This window comes from Haliotis rubra, unplaced genomic scaffold (assembly GCF_003918875.1).
Source record: "Haliotis rubra isolate DU_JTF1 unplaced genomic scaffold, ASM391887v1 Scf6, whole genome shotgun sequence".
Lineage (NCBI taxonomy): Eukaryota > Metazoa > Mollusca > Gastropoda > Lepetellida > Haliotidae > Haliotis > Haliotis rubra.
In genome coordinates, this window is record NW_025767301.1 from 3,618,018 (window position 1) to 3,637,095 (window position 19,078).

Sequence of the window (19,078 nt, forward strand, 5' to 3'; positions counted from 1 at the left end):
GACGTCGGGTATGTTGTATGTGTAGTGATGGGGTTAGTGTTAGACGTAAGGTACTGGGTAGACGTCGGGTATGTTGTATGTGTAGTGATGGGGTTAGTGTTAGACGTAAGGTACTGGGTAGACGTCGGGTATGTTGTATGTGTAGTGGTGGGGGTAGCGTTAGACGTAAGGTACTGGGTAGACATCGGGTATGTTGTAGTTGAGGGTAGGAGGGGTAGGTTAGAGAGAGAGAGAGAGAGAGAGAGAGTTCTTTAGAGAGAGAGAGAGAAATCAGAGAGAGAGAGAGATTATTGGTACAGAGAATTCAATCAAACATACAACACATTAGTATTTCAAACATACAACACATTAGTATTTACATAAAGGACAATGTTATTCATAGTTGACAATTGATATGTATGTACAGAAACATTCACAAAAGGATGGCATCACTTGTGCCTCCATTAAAATACAAACTCAAGTTATTGTTTCAAATGATAGACATAGTTTACAAAGTTTATAATGACAGCATGTTATGTGTGTATGGTGCGAAGGTGTTAGGGTGACAGCATTTCGGTCGTGGTCTAAGGGTTGACATCCAGTATGTTATGTGTGTATGTGTAGGGTATCGTGGTGTTGACAGGTGTTATGTGTGTATGGTGCGAGGTCTAAGGGTTGGTCATGACATACAGTATGTTATGTGTGTATGGTGCGAGGTGTTAGGGTAGGTCGTGGTCTAAGGGTTGACATCCAGTATGTTATGTGTGTATGGTGCGAGGTGTTAGGGGTCGTGGTCTAAGGGTTGACATCCAGTATGTTATGTGTGTATGGTGCGAGGTGTGTTAGGGTGGGTCGTGGTCTAAGGGTTGACATGACAGTATGTTATGTGTGTATGGTGCGAGGTGTTAGGGTAGGTCCTGGTCTAAGGGTTGACATCCAGTATGTTATGTGTGTATGGTGCGAGGTGTTAGGGTAGGTCCTGGTCTAAGGGTTGACATCCAGTATGTTATGTGTGTATGGTGCGAGGTGTTAGGGTAGGTCGTGGTCTAAGGGTTGACATCCAGTATGTTATGTGTGTATGGTGCGAGGTGTTAGGGTAGGTCCTGGTCTAAGGGTTGACATCCAGTATGTTATGTGTGTATGGTGGTTGACATCCAGGTGTTAGGGGGTCGAGGTGTTGGTCTAAGGGTTGACATCCAGTATGTTATGTGTGTATGGTGCGCAGGTGTTAGGGTAGGTCGTGGTCTAAGGGTTGACATCCAGTATGTTATGTGTGTATGGTGCGAGGTGTTAGGGTAGGTCGTGGTCTAAGGGTTGACATCCAGTATGTTATGTGTGTATGGTCTAGTATTGGTGTGACATCCAGGTGTTAGGGTAGGGTGGTCTAGTCTAAAGGGTTGACATCCAGTATGTTATGTGTGTATGGTGCGAGGTGTTAGGGTAGGTCGTGGTCTAAGGGTTGACATCCAGTATGTTATGTGTGTATGGTGCGAGGTGTTAGGGTAGGTCGTGGTCTAAGGGTTGACATCCAGTATGTTATGTGTGTATGGTGCGAGGTGTTAGGGTAGGTCGTGGTCTAAGGGTTGACATCCAGTATGTTATGTGTGTATGGTGCCAGGTGTTAGGGTAGGTTGTGGTCTATGGGTTGACATTGCAGTATGTTATGTGTGTATGGTGCGAGGTGTTAGGGTAGGTCGTGGTCTAAGGGTTGACATCCAGTATGTTATGTGTGTATGGTGCGAGGTGTTAGGGTAGGTCGTGGTCTAAGGGTTGACATCCAGTATGTTATGTGTGTATGGTGCGAGGTGTTAGGGTAGGTCGTGGTCTAAGGGTTGACATCCAGTATGTTATGTGTGTATGGTGCGAGGTGTTAGGGTAGGTCGTGGTCTAAGGGTTGACATCCAGTATGTTATGTGTGTATGGTGCGAGGTGTTAGGGTAGGTCGTGGTCTAAGGGTTGACATCCAGTATGTTATGTGTGTATGGTGCGAGGTGTTAGGGTAGGTCGTGGTCTAAGGGTTGACATCCAGTATGTTATGTGTGTATGGTGCGAGGTGTTAGGGTAGGTCGTGGTCTAAGGGTTGACATCCAGTATGTTATGTGTGTATGGTGCGAGGTGTTAGGGTAGGTCGTGGTCTAAGGGTTGACATCCAGTATGTTATGTGTGTATGGTGCGAGGTGTTAGGGTAGGTCGTGGTCTAAGGGTTGACATCCAGTATGTTATGTGTGTATGGTGCGAGGTGTTAGGGTAGGTCGTGGTCTAAGGGTTGACATCCAGTATGTTATGTGTGTATGGTGCCAGGTGTTAGGGGTCGTGGTCTAAGGGTTGACATCCAGTATGTTATGTGTGTATGGTGCGAGGTGTTAGGGTAGGTCGTGGTCTAAGGGTTGACATCCAGTATGTTATGTGTGTATGGTGCGAGGTGTTAGGGGTCGTGGTCTAAGGGTTGACATACAGTATGTTATGTGTGTATGGTGCCAGGTGTTAGGGTAGGTCGTGGTCTAAGGGTTGACATCCAGTATGTTATGTGTGTATGGTGCGAGGTGTTAGGGGTTGTGGTCTAAGGGTTGACATCCAGTATGTTATGTGTGTATAGTGCCAGGTGTTAGGGGTTGTGGTCTAAGGGTTGACATCCAGTATGTTATGTGTGTATAGTGCGAGGTGTTAGGGGTCGTGGTCTAAGGGTTGACATCCAGTATGTTATGTGTGTATGGTGCGAGGTGTTAGGGTAGGTCGTGGTCTAAGGGTTGACATTCAGTATGTTATGTGTGTATAGTGCGAGGTGTTAGGGGTCGTGGTCTAAGGGTTGACATTCAGTATGTTATGTGTGTATAGTGCCAGGTGTTAGGGGTTGTGGTCTAAGGGTTGACATTCAGTATGTTATGTGTGTATAGTGCCAGGTGTTAGTGTAGCTTGTGGTCTATGGGTTGCATTGCAGTATGTTATGTGTGTATGTTGCCAGGTGTTAGTGTAGCTTGTGGTCTATGGGTTGCATTGCAGTATGTTATGTGTGTATGGTGCGAGGTGTTAGGGTAGGTCGTGGTCTAAGGATTGACATACAGTATGTTATGTGTGTATGGTGCGAGGTGTTAGGGTAGGTCATGGTTTAAGGGTTGACATCCAGTATATTATGTGTGTTTAGTGTGAGGTGTTAGGGTAGGTCGTGGTCTAAGGGTTGACATCCAGTATGTTATGTGTGTATGGTGCGAGGTGTTAGGGTAGGTCGTGGTCTAAGGGTTGACATCCAGTATATTATGTGTGTTTAGTGTGGTGCTAGGGTAGGTCCTGGTCTAAGGGTTCACATCCAGTATGTTATGTGTGTATGGTGAAAGGTGTTAGAGTAGGTCGTGGTCTAAGGGTTGACATCCAGTATGTTATGTGTGCATTGTGCAAGGTGTTAGGGGTCCTGGTCTAAGGGTTGACATCCAGTATGTTATGTGTGTATGATGCGAGGTGTTAGGGTAGGTCGTGGTCTAAGGGTTGACATCCAGTATGTTATGTGTGTATCGTGCGAGGTGTTAGGGGTCGTGGTCTAAGGGTTGACATACAGTATGTTATGTGTGTATAGTGCCAGGTGTAAGGGGTTGTGGTCTAAGGGCTAACATTCAGTATGTTATGTGTGTATAGTGCCAGGTGTTAGGGGTTGTGGTCTAAGGGTTGACATCCAGTATGTTATGTGTGTATAGTGCCAGGTGTTAGGGGTTGTGGTCTAAGGGTTGACATTCAGTATGTTATGTGTGTATAGTGCGAGGTGTTAGGGGACGTGGTCTAAGGGTTGACATTCAGTATGTTATGTGTGTATAGTGCGAGGTGTTAGGGGTTGTGGTCTAAGGGTTGAGATTCAATATATTATGTGTGTATAGTACCAGGTGTTAGGGGTTGTGGTCTAAGGGTTGACATTCAGTATGTTATGTGTGTATGGTGCGAGGTGTTGGTAGGTCGTGGTCTAAGGGTTGACATCCAGTATGTTATGTGTGTATGGTGCGAGGTGTTAGGGTAGGTCGTGGTCTAAGGGTTGACATCCAGTATGTTATGTGTGTATGTATGGTGCGAGGTGTTAGGGTAGGTCGTGGTCTAAGGGTTGACATCCAGTATGTTATGTGTGTATGGTGCGAGGTGTTAGGGTAGGTCGTGGTCTAAGGGTTGACATCCAGTATGTTATGTGTGTATGGTGCGAGGTGTTAGGGTAGGTCGTGGTCTAAGGGTTGACATCCAGTATATTATGTGTGTTTAGTGTGAGGTGTTAGGGTAGGTCGTGGTCTAAGGGTTGACATCCAGTATGTTATGTGTGTATGGTGCGAGGTGTTAGGGTAGGTCGTGGTCTAAGGGTTGACATCCAGTATGTTATGTGTGTATGGTGCGAGGTGTTAGGGTAGGTCTGGTCTAAGGGTGGTCTAAGGGTTGACATCCAGTATGTTGTGTGTATGGTGCGTATGTTATGTGTGTGTTAGGTGTAGGTCGTGGTCTAAGGGTTGACATCCAGTATGTTATGTGTGTATGGTGCCAGGTGTTAGGGTAGGTCGTGGTCTAAGGGTTGACATCCAGTATGTTATGTGTGTATGGTGCGAGGTGTTAGGGTAGGTCGTGGTCTAAGGGTTGACATCCAGTATGTTATGTGTGTATGGTGCGAGGTGTTAGGGGGTCGTGGTCTAAGGTTCGTGGTCTAAGGGTGTGTATAGTGACATCCAGTATGTTGGTCTGTGTGTATTCAGTATGTATGTGAGGTGTGTTAGGGGGGGTGGTCTAAGGGTTGTGGTGTGTAAGGGTTGACATCAGTATGTTCTAGGTGTGTCATGGTGTGTATATGGCCAGGTGTTATGTGGTCTAAGGGTTGACATCCAGTATGTTATGTGTGTATGGTGTTAGGGAGGTGTTAGGACATCCAGTAGTTATGTGTGTATGGGTCTAAGGGTTGACATTGCAGTATGTTATGTGTGTATGGTGCGAGGTGTTAGGGTAGGTTGTGGTCTATGGGTTGCATTGCAGTATGTTATGTGTGTATGGTGCGAGGTGTTAGGGTAGGTCGTGGTCTATGGGTTGCATTGCAGTATGTCATGTGTGTATGGTGCGAGGTGTTAGGGTAGGTCGTGGTCTATGGGTTGCATTGCAGTATGTTATTTGTGTATGGTGTTAGGGTAGGTCGTGGCCTTAGCGAGGTCTTGCTTGTCTATCAATGATCATGGCCTACACTGGATGTAGGTTCAGCTTGGATGTAAGGGTGGTTGCACAAGCATTATAGGGATGTATCTAGGGTGTCTAGGAAGTTTCGGGTTGACTTCGGGTTGTTTGTATACAGTGGTGAGTTACCGGTATGGCTTTAGGGGAAATGTTTCGGGGTTGATGTACATGTGATGTGTGGTGGGGATACTCAAGCTACACCAGCTACATCACACCAGAAACTAACTTCACACGTTGTTATCGTGTAGGGCACCAAACCCGTGTGTTCGGCGTCAAATCTTTATCCACTAGACTAACCCACTATCCGACGACGGCGTGCAAATGAACAAATTCATTTCAATTAAACACGACCTTGTGATAATTCTAAATTATCTAAACGGTTTTTTTTCTGGTTCACTGATCACCTGATTGTCTGGTTTGTTTACAGGACGCCGTCGCTTAGGCATATTGTGTGAATGGAAATGCCTTCCCTTTTCGCGAACACCAGGTGTCATGACTGATTTTCAAAGTCAATTCGTATGCTGTCCACAGCTATTTTCCCGTTTACACCAAACATAATTATTCTGGGTATTCTGTACAGTGATGTTTGTATCTGATTATAGTGCGATAGTAGGCCACTTGTAAATATGTATCCCAAGTTCCAGTTTAAATTAATGCCTGTCAGTGCAACAGGGATGGTGATAGAGGTTGGGTTACATGTCGGGTGTACGGGTGGATATCCAAATAGGGCACATTTCCAATGTACATCAGTTAGGGTCATAGGTTATACTTCACCCTATAACTTTCAAATTAAAATCCATGTTTAGCAATATTCCAGCAATATCACGGCGGGGGACACACATTTTGTACCCATGTGGGGAATCAAACCCCGGGTTTTAGGCTGACGAGCGAACGAATTGACCACTAGGCTACCCCCACCGCCCCGTAATCCCACAACGAGGCTTATATTGCCATATATATATAGCTTCAACTTGGTTTTTCTTCTGCAAATGAGTCCCTCGTGGTAGCTACGGTACTGGTCACCAGTACAGATAGGTAATCGTGGAGTTTGTAGGTCACGTGTTGCTTCCAGTCGCCGATCGCTGACTTCCTTAATACATGTATATGTGACAGTTAGACATATTTTCTTACGGAGGCAATGCAGGTGTTAATCTATGCTGAAAATGATATGTTCGGCGTATGTATGTTAATCTGTGTGTATATATATATCAACATAATATGCTATAGACCACTTGTCTGCAACTGGGCGTGAGCGGGTTGTGGTGTATGTGATTACACGGCGACATGCGTATTGCTGGAACACATAGCAGTACATCACATAGCATCATAGAGGAGGCGACGGGTAGCCTTGTGGATAAAGTGTTCACGCCGAAGACTGGGTTCAATTCCCCAAATGGGTACAACGTGTAAAGCCCATTTATTGTGTCCCCTGCCATGATATTGCTGGAATATTGCTAAAAACGTCATAAAACCAAACTCACCCACTCACTCATCCTAGCATAACCTGCATCACATGCTTTAACACACAACCTGTGTAGGATAATCACCACCAGGGTACAATCGCTTCACGAAATCTTCATGTTGTATAAGAGAGTTAGGGTAGTTGGTCAAGCGTTTGCTCTGCAGGCTAGATTCAGGTTCGATTCTTGCATGAATGCAATGTGTGTGGCCCAGTTTTGCTGTCCCCACGCTCAACCCTCCTCCATGATGTTGCTGAAATGTTGCGAAAAGCAACATAAATCCATACTCACTCTCCACCTACCCATCCACTCACGCGCACAGTCGCCATTACCTGCCCCTGAAACAAACAACCGTGTAACGCGGTACCTGCTATGTACATGCATCATTAACTTTGAATATACATTAAGCCTGAAATTGACATGAAACACGACATCGATATGGACAAGGTGGCACTCGGGACTCTGTCATAGCAACTTGCAGCGCGCATGCGTTGAAACATCCGTCGTTGCATCACCGACATGTCATTGACTTGCTGATTTGTGCCTGTGTCAATATTGACAACCGATGGCACTCCGCGACTAGGGCAACTGATATCGATTACAATATGTACTCAGGTCGTTTTGTCGTTCCGTACTGCGGGCATAATACACAAAACTCTAGAAATATTGTATTAATAGTCTAGAAATATTGTATTAATAGTCTAGAAATACTGTATTAATAGTCTAGAAATATTGTATTAATAATCTAGAAATAATGTATTAATGCTCTAGAAATATTGTATCGTGACAATGTGTATATTGATTATAGTCCGTGGTTAAATTGTTGCTTATTTCAAAGGACCTTTTGTGTTCAGGGTAATTAAATGGTACTTAATTACATCTCAAATGCATAGTTTGTGAAAATGGCTTTTCAGTATTAATTATGAATAATTTTGGCAAGTTTACACATGTTCTAGAAGCGATTTATATCGATGTCACAGCTTCGTCTCCTGGGGTGCGAGAGCCCTGTGATTGTGAAGGAATTCCAATTTCACTCTGATTTTGGTAGCTGGTGTGTCTGCATGCACTGCAACAACTTTCATCCCACGTCTATCAAGCCGAGATAATTGGAATGCACGTACATACATAAACCCTCGATTTCAAAATTAGAATTTCGTTTTAGTTTCTCAGTCCACTTGATCAAGTGATACAAAATTCCTTCAGTAACGTCTTATCATGAAACAGGTATGTCATATACGCTTCAGGGTAAAATTCTAATTTTACAAGACTTTAATTACTCAAAAAAATGTGAACCATACGTGTGAATACCCACAGGCAAACAGTAAGAGACGGATATCTGAAACCCAGTTCCTTTTACCTCTATCATCCAGTTCTTTCAACATGTTGTAACATTGATGTGGATATCTGTTTACACCCATTCTAACCAATTTAATCCATCTGTGTCTACTTAAAACAAACATATTGGTACGACCAATTTCGCCTAATATTGCCTTATTCGATGCGAATTTCCCAACACACAGGAAACGTTTGAAATAGGATGTTTGCACCTTTTCAATACAGTCATGGTATTTAAGGCCCCATATTTCCGATGCATACAACAAATTAGGTGCAATTTTACCATCGGAGATATTACATCGAAAAGGACAAGAACTTGTTGTTATAAAACAGTCTGTATACAAGTGCCACGTGACGCTATACTTAGAATAGCTAACTTAGACTGTTAACGCTTCAATATCTATCTCACATTGGTCTCCTCAAATATAGTTCATGATATTTCGACGACCAAGTGGTGCAATGGTGATAAATTGTACTTTTGAATTTTATACAAGTTCATTCATTAAACTGGATGAAGTGCACTCGAGCCGTTTGATGATAGGTCGCGCAACGTGAATGTGTATTGGTGCACGTGTACTTAGACAACGTGCTGAAAAACTGTGTTTCGCTATTTATGGAAGAGAAGGATTGACTCCATGACGCATACAAACTACAGACACAATATCTACAGTTCTGTCTTAATGAATACTTGCAGGTAAAGGCGACACGCCTACGAGACAGGAAAAGTCAAAGGTAGAGGTAGCTGGAATATAAAGTTATTTGCACTGGCTTACTTCAACGCTGGGGGCGGTGGAGTAGCCTAGTGGTTAAAGCGTTCGCTCATCACGCCGAAGACCTGGGTTCGATTCCCCACATGGGTACAATGTGGGAAGCCCATTTCTGGTGCCCCCCTCCGTGATATTGCTGGAAGATTGCTAAAAGCGGCGCAACAAAGAAAATTTACCTGTCTTTCTATATGCGAGCAAAGCGAGCAAAGGTTGGCAAAATATTTTTTTAAGCGAGGGCAGTAAGTGGCAACCTTTACTCTCTTCGCTCGCATATATGAAGACTGGTCATTTTCTCTTTGTTGCGCAACCGTATTTGCGCTACAGTTTGCCTGTGAGCTAACTCACTCACTCAACGCTGGTTCCTACCAAGTGAAAGTTTACATGTTTCGTCTGGAAGAAGAATGTGTACACACAAGAAGTGGTTATAGGGAGGTGATGTATCTGCTACGGCTATCATAGATGCATTTTGGATCTTAGGTTTGGAATGTGTCAGGTAGGGTAATAACATTTGTAATATTTTGCCACATCCAATTTTCAGTTGTATACTTTCTTTGGGAGTAAATGAGTAACTATGGTTTTACGCTGCTTTTGCATCATTATCAAGGCGGAGGACACAGACATCGGCCTCACATCTTTTACGCATGTGAGAAATCGAACCCGGTATTCTGCGTGACGAGCGGACGCTTTAACCACTAGGCTATCCCACCGCCCCATTCTTTCTTTGATCAGCAGTTTATAACAGTATTTTCTTCCTTAACTATCGACAGGATAGAATCTGTCAGCTGTTATCAAACCATCAGATCGTTCATTATTAACTCTACTAAGTGGTCGTATGATTGACTCTTGAGTGTCGTGAGTGAGTTAGAGAGAGTTGTTTCACGTCCCCTTTTCACAATTTCCATGCAATATCATGGTGGTGGAAAACAGGAGGGACCTTCGAGTTTCGACATATAAGTTAACACATAAGCAGAGGCGGATCCAGGAATTTTCAATGTTATGTGTGTATGGTTCGTTAGGGTAGGTAGTGGTCTAAGGGTTGACATCCAGTATGTTATGTGTGTATGGTGCGAGGTGTTAGGGGTCGTGGTCTAAGGGTTGACATCCAGTGTGTTATGTCTGTATGGTGCGAGATGTTAGGGTAGGTTGTGGCCTAAGGGTTGACATCCAGTATGTTATGTGTGTATGGTTCGAGGTGTTAGGAGTAGTGGCCTAAGGGTTGACATCCAGTATGTTATGTGTGTATGGTTCAAGGTGTTAGGAGTAGTGGTCTAAGGGTTGACATCCAGTATGGTTCAAGGTGTTAGGAGTCGTGGTCTAAGGGTTGACATCCAGTATGTTATGTGTGTATGGTGCCAGGTGTTAGGTAGGTCCTGGTTTAAGGGTTGACATACAGAATGTTATGTGTGTATGGTGCGAGGTGTTAGGAGTCGTGGTCTAAGGGTTGACATCCAGTATATTATGTGTGTATGGTGCCAGGTGTTAGGGGTTGTGGTCTAAGGGTTGACATCCAGTATGTTATGTGTGTATGGTGCGAGGTGTTAGGGTAGGTCGTGGTCTAAGGGTTGACATCCAGTGTGTTATGTGTGTATGGTGCGAGGTGTTAGGGTCGTGGTCTAAGTGTTGACATCCAGTATATTATGTGTGTATAGAGCGAGGTGTTAGGGTCGTGGTCTAAGGGTTGACATCCAGTATATTATGTGTGTATAGTGCGAGGTGTTAGGGTCGTGGTCTAAGGGTTGACATACAGTATATTATGTGTGTATAGTGCGAGGTGTTAGTGTCGTGGTCTAAGGGTTGACATCCAGTATGTTATGTGTGTATAGTGCGAGGTGTTAGGGGTCGTGGTCTAAGGGTTGACATCCAGTATGTTATGTGTGTATGGTGCGAGGTGTTAGGTAGGTCGTGGTCTAAGGGTTGACATACAGTATGTTATGTGTGTATAGTGCGAGGTGTTAGGGGTCGTGGTCTAAGGGTTGACATACAGTATGTTATGTGTGTATGGTTCGAGATGTTAGGGGTCGTGGTCTAAAGGTTGACATCCAGTATGGTATGTGTGTATAGTGCGAGGTGTTAGGGTAGGTCGTGGTCTAAAGGTTGACATCCAGTATGGTATGTGTGTATAGTGCGAGGTGTTAGGGTAGGTCGTGGTCTAAGGGCTGACCTCCAGTATGTTATGTGTATATAGTGCGAGGTGTTAGGGTAGGTCGTGGTCTAAGGGTTGACATCCAGTGTGTTATGTGTATAGTGCGAGGTGTTAGGGTAGGTTGTGGTCTAAGGGTTGACATCCAGTATGTTATGTGTATATAGTGCGAGGTGTTAGGGTAGGTCGTGGTCTAAGGGTTGACATCCAGTGTGTTATGTGTATGGTGCGGGGTGTTAGGGTAGGTCGTGGTCCGAGGGAGGACTTGATTGTCTTCCATTGATCATTTCTTATTTTGGGTGTAGGTTGAGCTTGGATGTAGGGTTTGTTGTACATGCATTGTAGGGGCTTATGTAGGGTGTTAGGGGAAGCTTCAGGTTTAAGGGTACACTTCGGGTTGTTTGTATACAGTGGTGAGTTACCGGTATGGCTTTAGGGGAAAGGTTTCGGGGTTGATGTACATGTGATGTGTGGTGGGGATACACCAGCTACATATGGGGAGTTGTCAGGGAAACCCCGAACCACCCCTGTGGATCCGCGAATGATAAGTCGGCCTTAACCACGTGTTTAAGGCATTCATGCACAGACAGTTAGCACAGATGTGAAGATGCATCGTCGACACGTGATGACGTACACAGTTCGATATTATCAAAAACATATCTTGTCAAAATCTTCACCTACAAAACTGGAACTCAATAATCAGCTCGGCACGGCACCACTCCCTGTGTATGCGCCCGTTTTAATAACTGTCCGGGAAAACGGTTAACAGGAGTATGGAGTGGTGCCCTTTTATATACATGTATACTTCCTGAAAGAGACGATCTTAAGTGAAGAGGGTTTACTGGGCGGGGTCGAGGTATTTAGTCGAGGTGGGGTCGTCCTGCTAAGACAATAACTTGTGTTTGCCGAAGTCAAGGGATATAAAGTAGGTGTAAATTGGACTGTGAGACAGGTAACGATACTTCAGAGGACAAGTCTCTTAAAGTGGGGAAGGGGTCACTGCTATATTGCAATAATAAGGTAAACGTTATAAATCCACGTGTTTCTCTCACTCTCAAACAAAAGGTGTTAGCGAGCTCTAAAATTGTTTTCAAGTCCAACAAGTTCTGTAGACATTCGCGAATAATTTCGACTAGGCTCTTGAATTCGATGTTCACTCGTTCAGAACATATGGAATATCAAGAAAAACTACAGAACTTGGAATCGAAGAAAAATACAAAATATCTGACTGTATTAAAAAACCCACTCGCGGAAAAAAGCCGAAAAGGAAATTCCTTCCTAGAATACTTTAGAATAAAATATGGAAATGTTAATTTCAGTTAAAGGCATACATGAATACAATCACAAGTATATAGATATCGTTATTCTTCAAAAAGGTTGTAGCATGGTAAAGTGGTAATCGTTTAAATTTGAAAAAGATGTAGAAAATGCCTTTTAATATTGAAATATTCATAGCAAAGACGGGTAAATATGACCCAAATATTAGTTACTGTTATTCTGTTCTCAGACGTTGTGAGCATATGATGTCAGCACAGTACAGTTATACAAACAAATACTTCTGAGCAAAGGAAAGTATTCAATATAAATTACAAATGTTGTTGAAACGTTACTAGGCTGAAACAGTCGCCGAAATACTGCAAACCTTGTCCGAAACGCAACCAGGATACCCATAACACCATCCAATAATATTTTCTGGTTTGTTTACTATTTTATCCACCAAAAATTGTTTTATACGTTCATTTGCCCTGCACTTTAGAAAACAAGGGGAAAATGTAAAGCGCTTTCAGGTGTAGGCTGAACGCCGGACCTTACAAATTACAGCCATACCCGCACGCACGGCCGTGTACCGAACACACAAATCACAAGCACATTTCAGCTGCCTCTTACAATGGCCGGCACACAAGAGCCGTGGAGCAGGACGTGGTGGTTCTATAACGTCGACCCCGAAATACCGGACCCTGTAAATTAGAAACTAATCTATTTCTCGTGTTTGACTTAGGATTTTGACATAAGTTTAGAAAAATGGACAGAGGATGTAGTTGTAGAATATAGAAGGAATTAAAATATAATGACAAGGAACCCTGAGACTGACACTTGCATGGGCTTTCTTGGATATATTTGTTTCAGGGTCTGTATGACAGACTATTACCAACTGTGCTCTTTTAGATGTTATCTCAAGTACTGATGGAAACATGATCTGCCATAATTGAGGGAGTCTTTGGTTTCGCAGCTTTTATCAATATTCCACCAACGTAACCGCGGTGGGTTGAGCGGGACCACAACTTGTAGCAGTAATGGACGTGGCGGACGCTATAACTACTGTGCTGCCCACTGCACCCAAAGAGAGAGATATATGACAATGACTCCGGAGATTGTGTACAACATGCACTTGAATTACATTATCCCCAGGCGATACATACATTGTATGGTGATTGTGCGTCTACACTCTGCGCTGGACTATAATGGACCCTTGTTAAACCGGACAGTGTTGTTTATGATTAAATCCTCTTGATTCTCGTATGTGGAATCAGGGACCATATAATAGACTCTGGTGTAATGGGGTATTTTCTGCCCCTGCTTATCTATTTTTAGCTTCTTGACGATTATATGTATCAATAAACTTCAGGACGTGTTTTTCCAAAGTTCGCTATTCTGCCATCTTTTCACTTCGCACATGCGATGTGCATGTTGCTGATGAACATCAGAAGATGCTGTACAGACATGCGCAGACTGACCCTATCGACCGGAGCCTGCTCCACGCGCCTGAAATAGACATGCGGAGATCGTACAGCACCAGTCATGAGTGACGGCTGACGTGCCTCCTACCATCTCAACTCGCTCTGTACTTCGGAGGCCACACTCCGTAGGGTTAGAATAACGCGACCTCTTGAGCATCATAAACTGTTGGTAGCGAGTTTGTGAGGGTCCAGGGAGCTGTATGTTATTGTTGACAGGTGTGAGCTGTGGAGGTACATACAGTTATACTCCTGTCGAGAAATGAGAGCCGGCAGATGAAGGGGATATAGCGTAACGGGGCGGAGAAGAGAGAAGGCTTGATTTCAGTGTGTCGTCTGCTCGGCAAAGTTTGGATGAACTTTTCTAGGTGAGAATGACCCTTCTCCGATACACCTACACCCACGCCTCAGCTCATTCTGTGTAGACATTGGCATGTACATGCACGAATATAGAAGACATATTCATTGATACCCGGGCGTGTCTACAGTTTGATTCAAAGATTGACATTTGAAGATCTGTTATTGAAACGAGTACGCTCGACTTTACACCTTGTGCGTTTACGTTTTTGTGAAGCGAGACACAACTGCCCTGCTATATTGTTAGATATGTTTGCAATGAAACGTTTGTTGCTGAGCTGTGCTACACCGGCAGTTGGGAGAGAGGCATACAAATCCCAGTGGTGAGGAAACCGGTGAAGAGTGAAATATCCTGATCTCTCATGGATCGGACGGAAGCGAGTTACACAGCGAATTAATCTCACCTGGATCTCACCTGGGACGGGTAATTCGATTTGTAGTTGTACAATGGTGGAAATTGACCGAAGGATATAGGATTTGTGTCCAAGGCTCAACGGAACCGTGCAGGTATTACAGAATGCATGCAGATTGATCGCAAAGCTACACATGTAATCAGAGACCAACCGTTTACATGTTGGTTTTGATAGACTGGGTGGCTTTTCTGATTGAATAGAAGACGGGACGAGGCCTCCGGACGATGTGATGTAGGGATCAGCGGTGTGGTAAATGCGGATAGTTTGCACAGAGAATTGTGTTTGCTGTGGAAATTGAGAGGGATTCGTTGACGGTGTGTGTGTCAAAGGTCAGAACGGTTCGGAAGAATAGGAATCATGGGTTACAGTATCAACAAGTTCGTCAGTGCGGTCGATCCTAACTTGATATGCGGTATTTGCGGCTGTGTTTTGCAAGACGCTGTGTTGACCCCGTGTGGTCATACATTTTGTTGTCTGTGTCTGGACACCTGGCTCACCAGACCCGGGACGGACACCTGTCCGGAATGTCGGACTCACGTCGGGGACGACGGGGGCAGCCCCGTCCACTCTCTGCGGAACCTCATCAACGGCTTCGAGGTGGAATGCGACCAGGCAGAGAGGGGTTGTAAAGTTGTTCTTAAGCTGGACCGTCTCAAGTCTCATCTTGACACGTGTGCGTACTTCCCCGTGGAATGCGCAGGATGCGATGAAGTGATCAACAGGTTTGAACTGGCCAGTCATCAGATCCAGTGCGTGGGGATCGCGGCTTCCGTGGAGGAGGGGGAGGTGGACACAACGTGGATTGACCGGATGAGGCGACGAAGAGCCACAGAAGCGATCAACAACGCAGAGATAACCGAACTTCTATGCAGGATTAGCTCCCTTGAAATGCAAGTCGCCAAATTTAAACGGGATATTGAGCTCGCTAATGCCAAAAACAGGATGATAGAGAAAGAATACATTAAGGTGAAGGAGGAACTGAACTGTACCAGACACGAGGTGGTTGAGCTCCAATCCTCTGACTACGACCCTAAGTACGACTATGGCCACACGCCTCAAAGCATGGCCCGGCTGTCACTACTGATAGCCAAGTACCTACTCCAGAGGCCCAGACATATAGACAGTGACTACATCTTCTCCGCCGTCAAGAAGTGCTACGAGCAGTACTTCCGCTGCAACAGCGACTTCGAACACGACGTCCATATGCTCCTGGCGACTGCGTTTGCCAGCAACTGGTTCACGCCGTCTCAGAGATTGAGCCTTGGATGCTGGCTGCAGTGCATTGCCAGATACCGCCATGATACTCGGGATTCAGCCAGGTACAGCCCGATAGTGATGGTTCGCTGAAGATGAAGATGCAGATCAAGAGGCCATTGTCACCTAGGAACATTGTGTTGATGACTGTGAATGTGCTGTTACTGACGGAGGTTCCAAGATTCTGACCTGTTATATGACTGCTGAAATTGGTACAGAGGTCATGTGACTGGCTAAGGTAGCTGCTGAAATAGGTCCATGACATCTGGACTTTTGACCATTGCCGGTCAGGTACAGCGAGCATCTCTCGAGTATGGTGAGATGAATTCAGGGATAGGAACAGGTAAAGATGGGAAACGGATCGGCTGGAAATGACCAGAATGTAGTGAAGCCGATCCAACGAGTCTAATAAAGGGGAATCAGGGATGACAGATGGCGATTCAGGAACGTATCACTGTTCCTCGTGCTGAACTCACAGATGACTCACATTCACGAAAGACCCACACTGGAGTGGGCAGGCTGCTTGGGTCTCAACAAATGGCCCAAGACGGCACTGATCCAGCTGTTGAACGAGCTTCAAAGATGAGTACGCGGAACAAAAGATTTACTTGACACGTCCTTCTTCCAACACAGGAACCACAGAGCCAAAAGTCCAGTCAGTGATAGACAGTCGCTCCTCTGATACTGATTAGCGTTGTTTATGTTTCAACTTGAAGATTTTGTATCTTGCCATTTCATTTATATGCACGTAACTCACATATAATTGCAATACAATTAAACCTCGTCAATCTGGACAGTCTGTTTTTGTGATCAAAGTGATATAACTCGTATCGGTGGTGTTTGATTCCGTAAATGTGATTATCCGGATTTTAAAAAGTCCAGATTAGCGGGGTTTCACTGTATATACTAGTAGTTCATTTCGTTGTGTTAAACGTAAACAATCTAGACATGATATTTGGCTCAGCCAAGCCTCAAAAGTCGTAGTGTACAGGTAAACGCTAGTATATCATTAAACCACAATGTATCCAACCGTTAGTTGTTTAGAAAGTATTAGATCACTGATATGATCAGTTGTCTAGGAAATATCATATCGCTTTAAACTGCTGAGATCGCTGAAGCTGCTTAGACCAGCTTAATCTGTTAACCCAGCGCACAATGGAGCTTATGTTTTATTTATCGGTTGAATAAGTGCAATATTATTTATTATTCTTTGGTTGTGAGTTTACCATTGACGGCATGCTAGTGTACTTACCCATTAATGCTGTATACTAGGTTTTGTCTTAATCTACTTACAATGTTAAGAAACAGTGAGTGTGATCGATAACTAATCGATACTTAATCGGTTGTAACTGATGTATGGTGTTTACGCTTCGGGGACCAGTCAACTCACAATGTCACAGAATGCACGAGTGTTTATAAGCTTCCCTGGATACTGTCATTAGCAGTAAAGCCACGATTTATATAGCGACCTGGTTCGTTCTTTGTTTGGATTATTTGTGTGTCTGTGCGTATGCTCCTTATAATTAAGACTAAAAAGAAGATACTAGATTAAAGTAGTACACAAGGGTCCTCGTGCTTTAACTATAATAGTTCAGGGCGAAAGTGTGCTTTATTACACTATACATGGTGGTAGAGCGAACTGTAATTGTTAAGTATTTTTTCCTCCAATATTGTTCCTTGGCTTTGATGGATGTCCTGCACAAGTAACTTAAGAGTCACTCGTAAATATATCATTTTACGATACAATATTTTTTGCTGTATCTAGGTTTTTTAATAATATTTTCGGCAGAGATACTATTATCGTACCACTACTGATAGCTGTCTCCGCCAACTCGTGCGGTTTCGAGTTAGAAATGGTCTTCAGCAATCCACGCTTATAAGAGGAGACTAACGGGATCGGGCGATCTCTCTGTGACTTGGTTGATACTGTGACATCGTATCTCGATGTAGTAAGCAATTGTTTACCTCTGGATTGTCTGGTCCAGATTTGATTATTTACAGACCGCCCTCACGCAGATGGAATATTGCCGAGTGACACGCTAATCACACTCACGCATGCCTACAAAGACACACGTGTAGATCACAGCTTTGGGACAAATGCAACAAGGTATATCTCGAATTGAACATTTTCAACGCAGGACTTCAAAAATATTATTAGGGGAAAAGTCGGTAAAGTCTTTCATGGATCTTGATGGTTGTAAAACCCAACTACAAATGCATCCAGGAATATAATCAATGAATAATGATGTATTCGTTTGCCCACAACAGAGCATAATCGCCATACACAGCTGTCAGATTAGCATCAAACGTGATATGAATCAATAGTACATGAGTACATCTCTTAAATATTGCTATAGGACAAGGATTACACAGTATACTGCTTCCCACACGTAACGGGTCGAGAGTGAAAGAAAATGTTGCTACATTAGTCTCATTAATTATCGATTTACCTCACTGACTACAAGCTTTATTCTTACGTTGACAAAGACGGTGTCGTCAAGTCAATATTCCCAGTAGCCGTTTGAGACAGTGTTGTGCATAATGTTGTTTGAACGGGACGTGTCGTGATATATGTCATGTACACGGGTGAATAGTCTTGACGAGTGGTTTCTTCAAAAAGGTGGATTTACGGAGACTCGTTAGAGATCATATTCACTGAAGAGACTAAAGATCTCTTTAGTGATATGTGTTGGTTCACTAAGGGTCTATACAAGCCTGAGGTTCTGTGTCAGGGGTAGGCCATGAGCCGGTTTCACATACAGATGTCCATTATGTTGGGTGGTATGTCGTACATCGGGTTAACATATATATGTGACTTTGTCAGAGGGAGGGTATGATAGTTCATTGACTCTGTTGACACAGTTGGGAACAACACATATATTACAAGTTTGTAACATGTTCTCACCACCATGTGGATCATTAAAATGCATAAAAACTACATGCATGATTTGACTCGTCGATAATTGATGCTTTTGCTGGTAAAATATTCAGATTTTGAACTAAGAGTTACCTTTCCGTGCCCAAACCTTGACTCTATGGCTGTTGAATGTTTCTACATTTAACTGAGGGATAAAGGTATACAGAAATGGAATGTTGATAATTCCGCACGTGCTGTTTTATAGTCGGAGAGCCTCTTTAAGATCAGTATTCGTGTGTGTTTAATGTTGCACACTGCTGTGTAGTGTACACGTTGGAATAGTCTCATTTCGGTTAAGTCAGGGCTGAAGGTAGTCTGTCATACAGACCCTGAAGTAAATATATCCAAGAAAGTTCTACTAGAATCAAGTCTAGATTATGTGGCAAGTCTACATTGCCACAGTTTCAGGTTTCTGAGAATGAACATAGACTCTGGGCTCCATTTTATTATAGTTTATGAAAATAATTTAGGAACTTTTTTTTCGTAATGTGTTCATTTCCGAAACTAGATGTTAGTCTGAGCTGAAGGGCGAAGTCCGAATTG

General features: G+C 43.8%; 1 protein-coding gene across 1 annotated transcript; it reads left to right on the top strand.

The window, feature by feature from the left end:
• The first annotated feature begins 13,642 nt into the window (after positions 1-13,642).
• On the top strand, positions 13,643-17,083 carry LOC124255364 (RING finger protein 151-like). The gene has a single exon (XM_046689259.1). The coding sequence runs from the start codon at positions 14,722-14,724 to the stop codon at positions 15,709-15,711; it is 990 nt and encodes a 329-aa protein (XP_046545215.1). The 5' UTR covers positions 13,643-14,721; the 3' UTR covers positions 15,712-17,083.
• Positions 17,084-19,078: the final 1,995 nt, after the last annotated feature.

What these genes read in the sequence shown, in the direction of transcription:
- LOC124255364 (XM_046689259.1), top strand. Translation starts at nt 14,722, where the DNA reads ATGGGTTACAGTATCAACAAGTTCGTCAGTGCGGTCGATCCTAACTTG.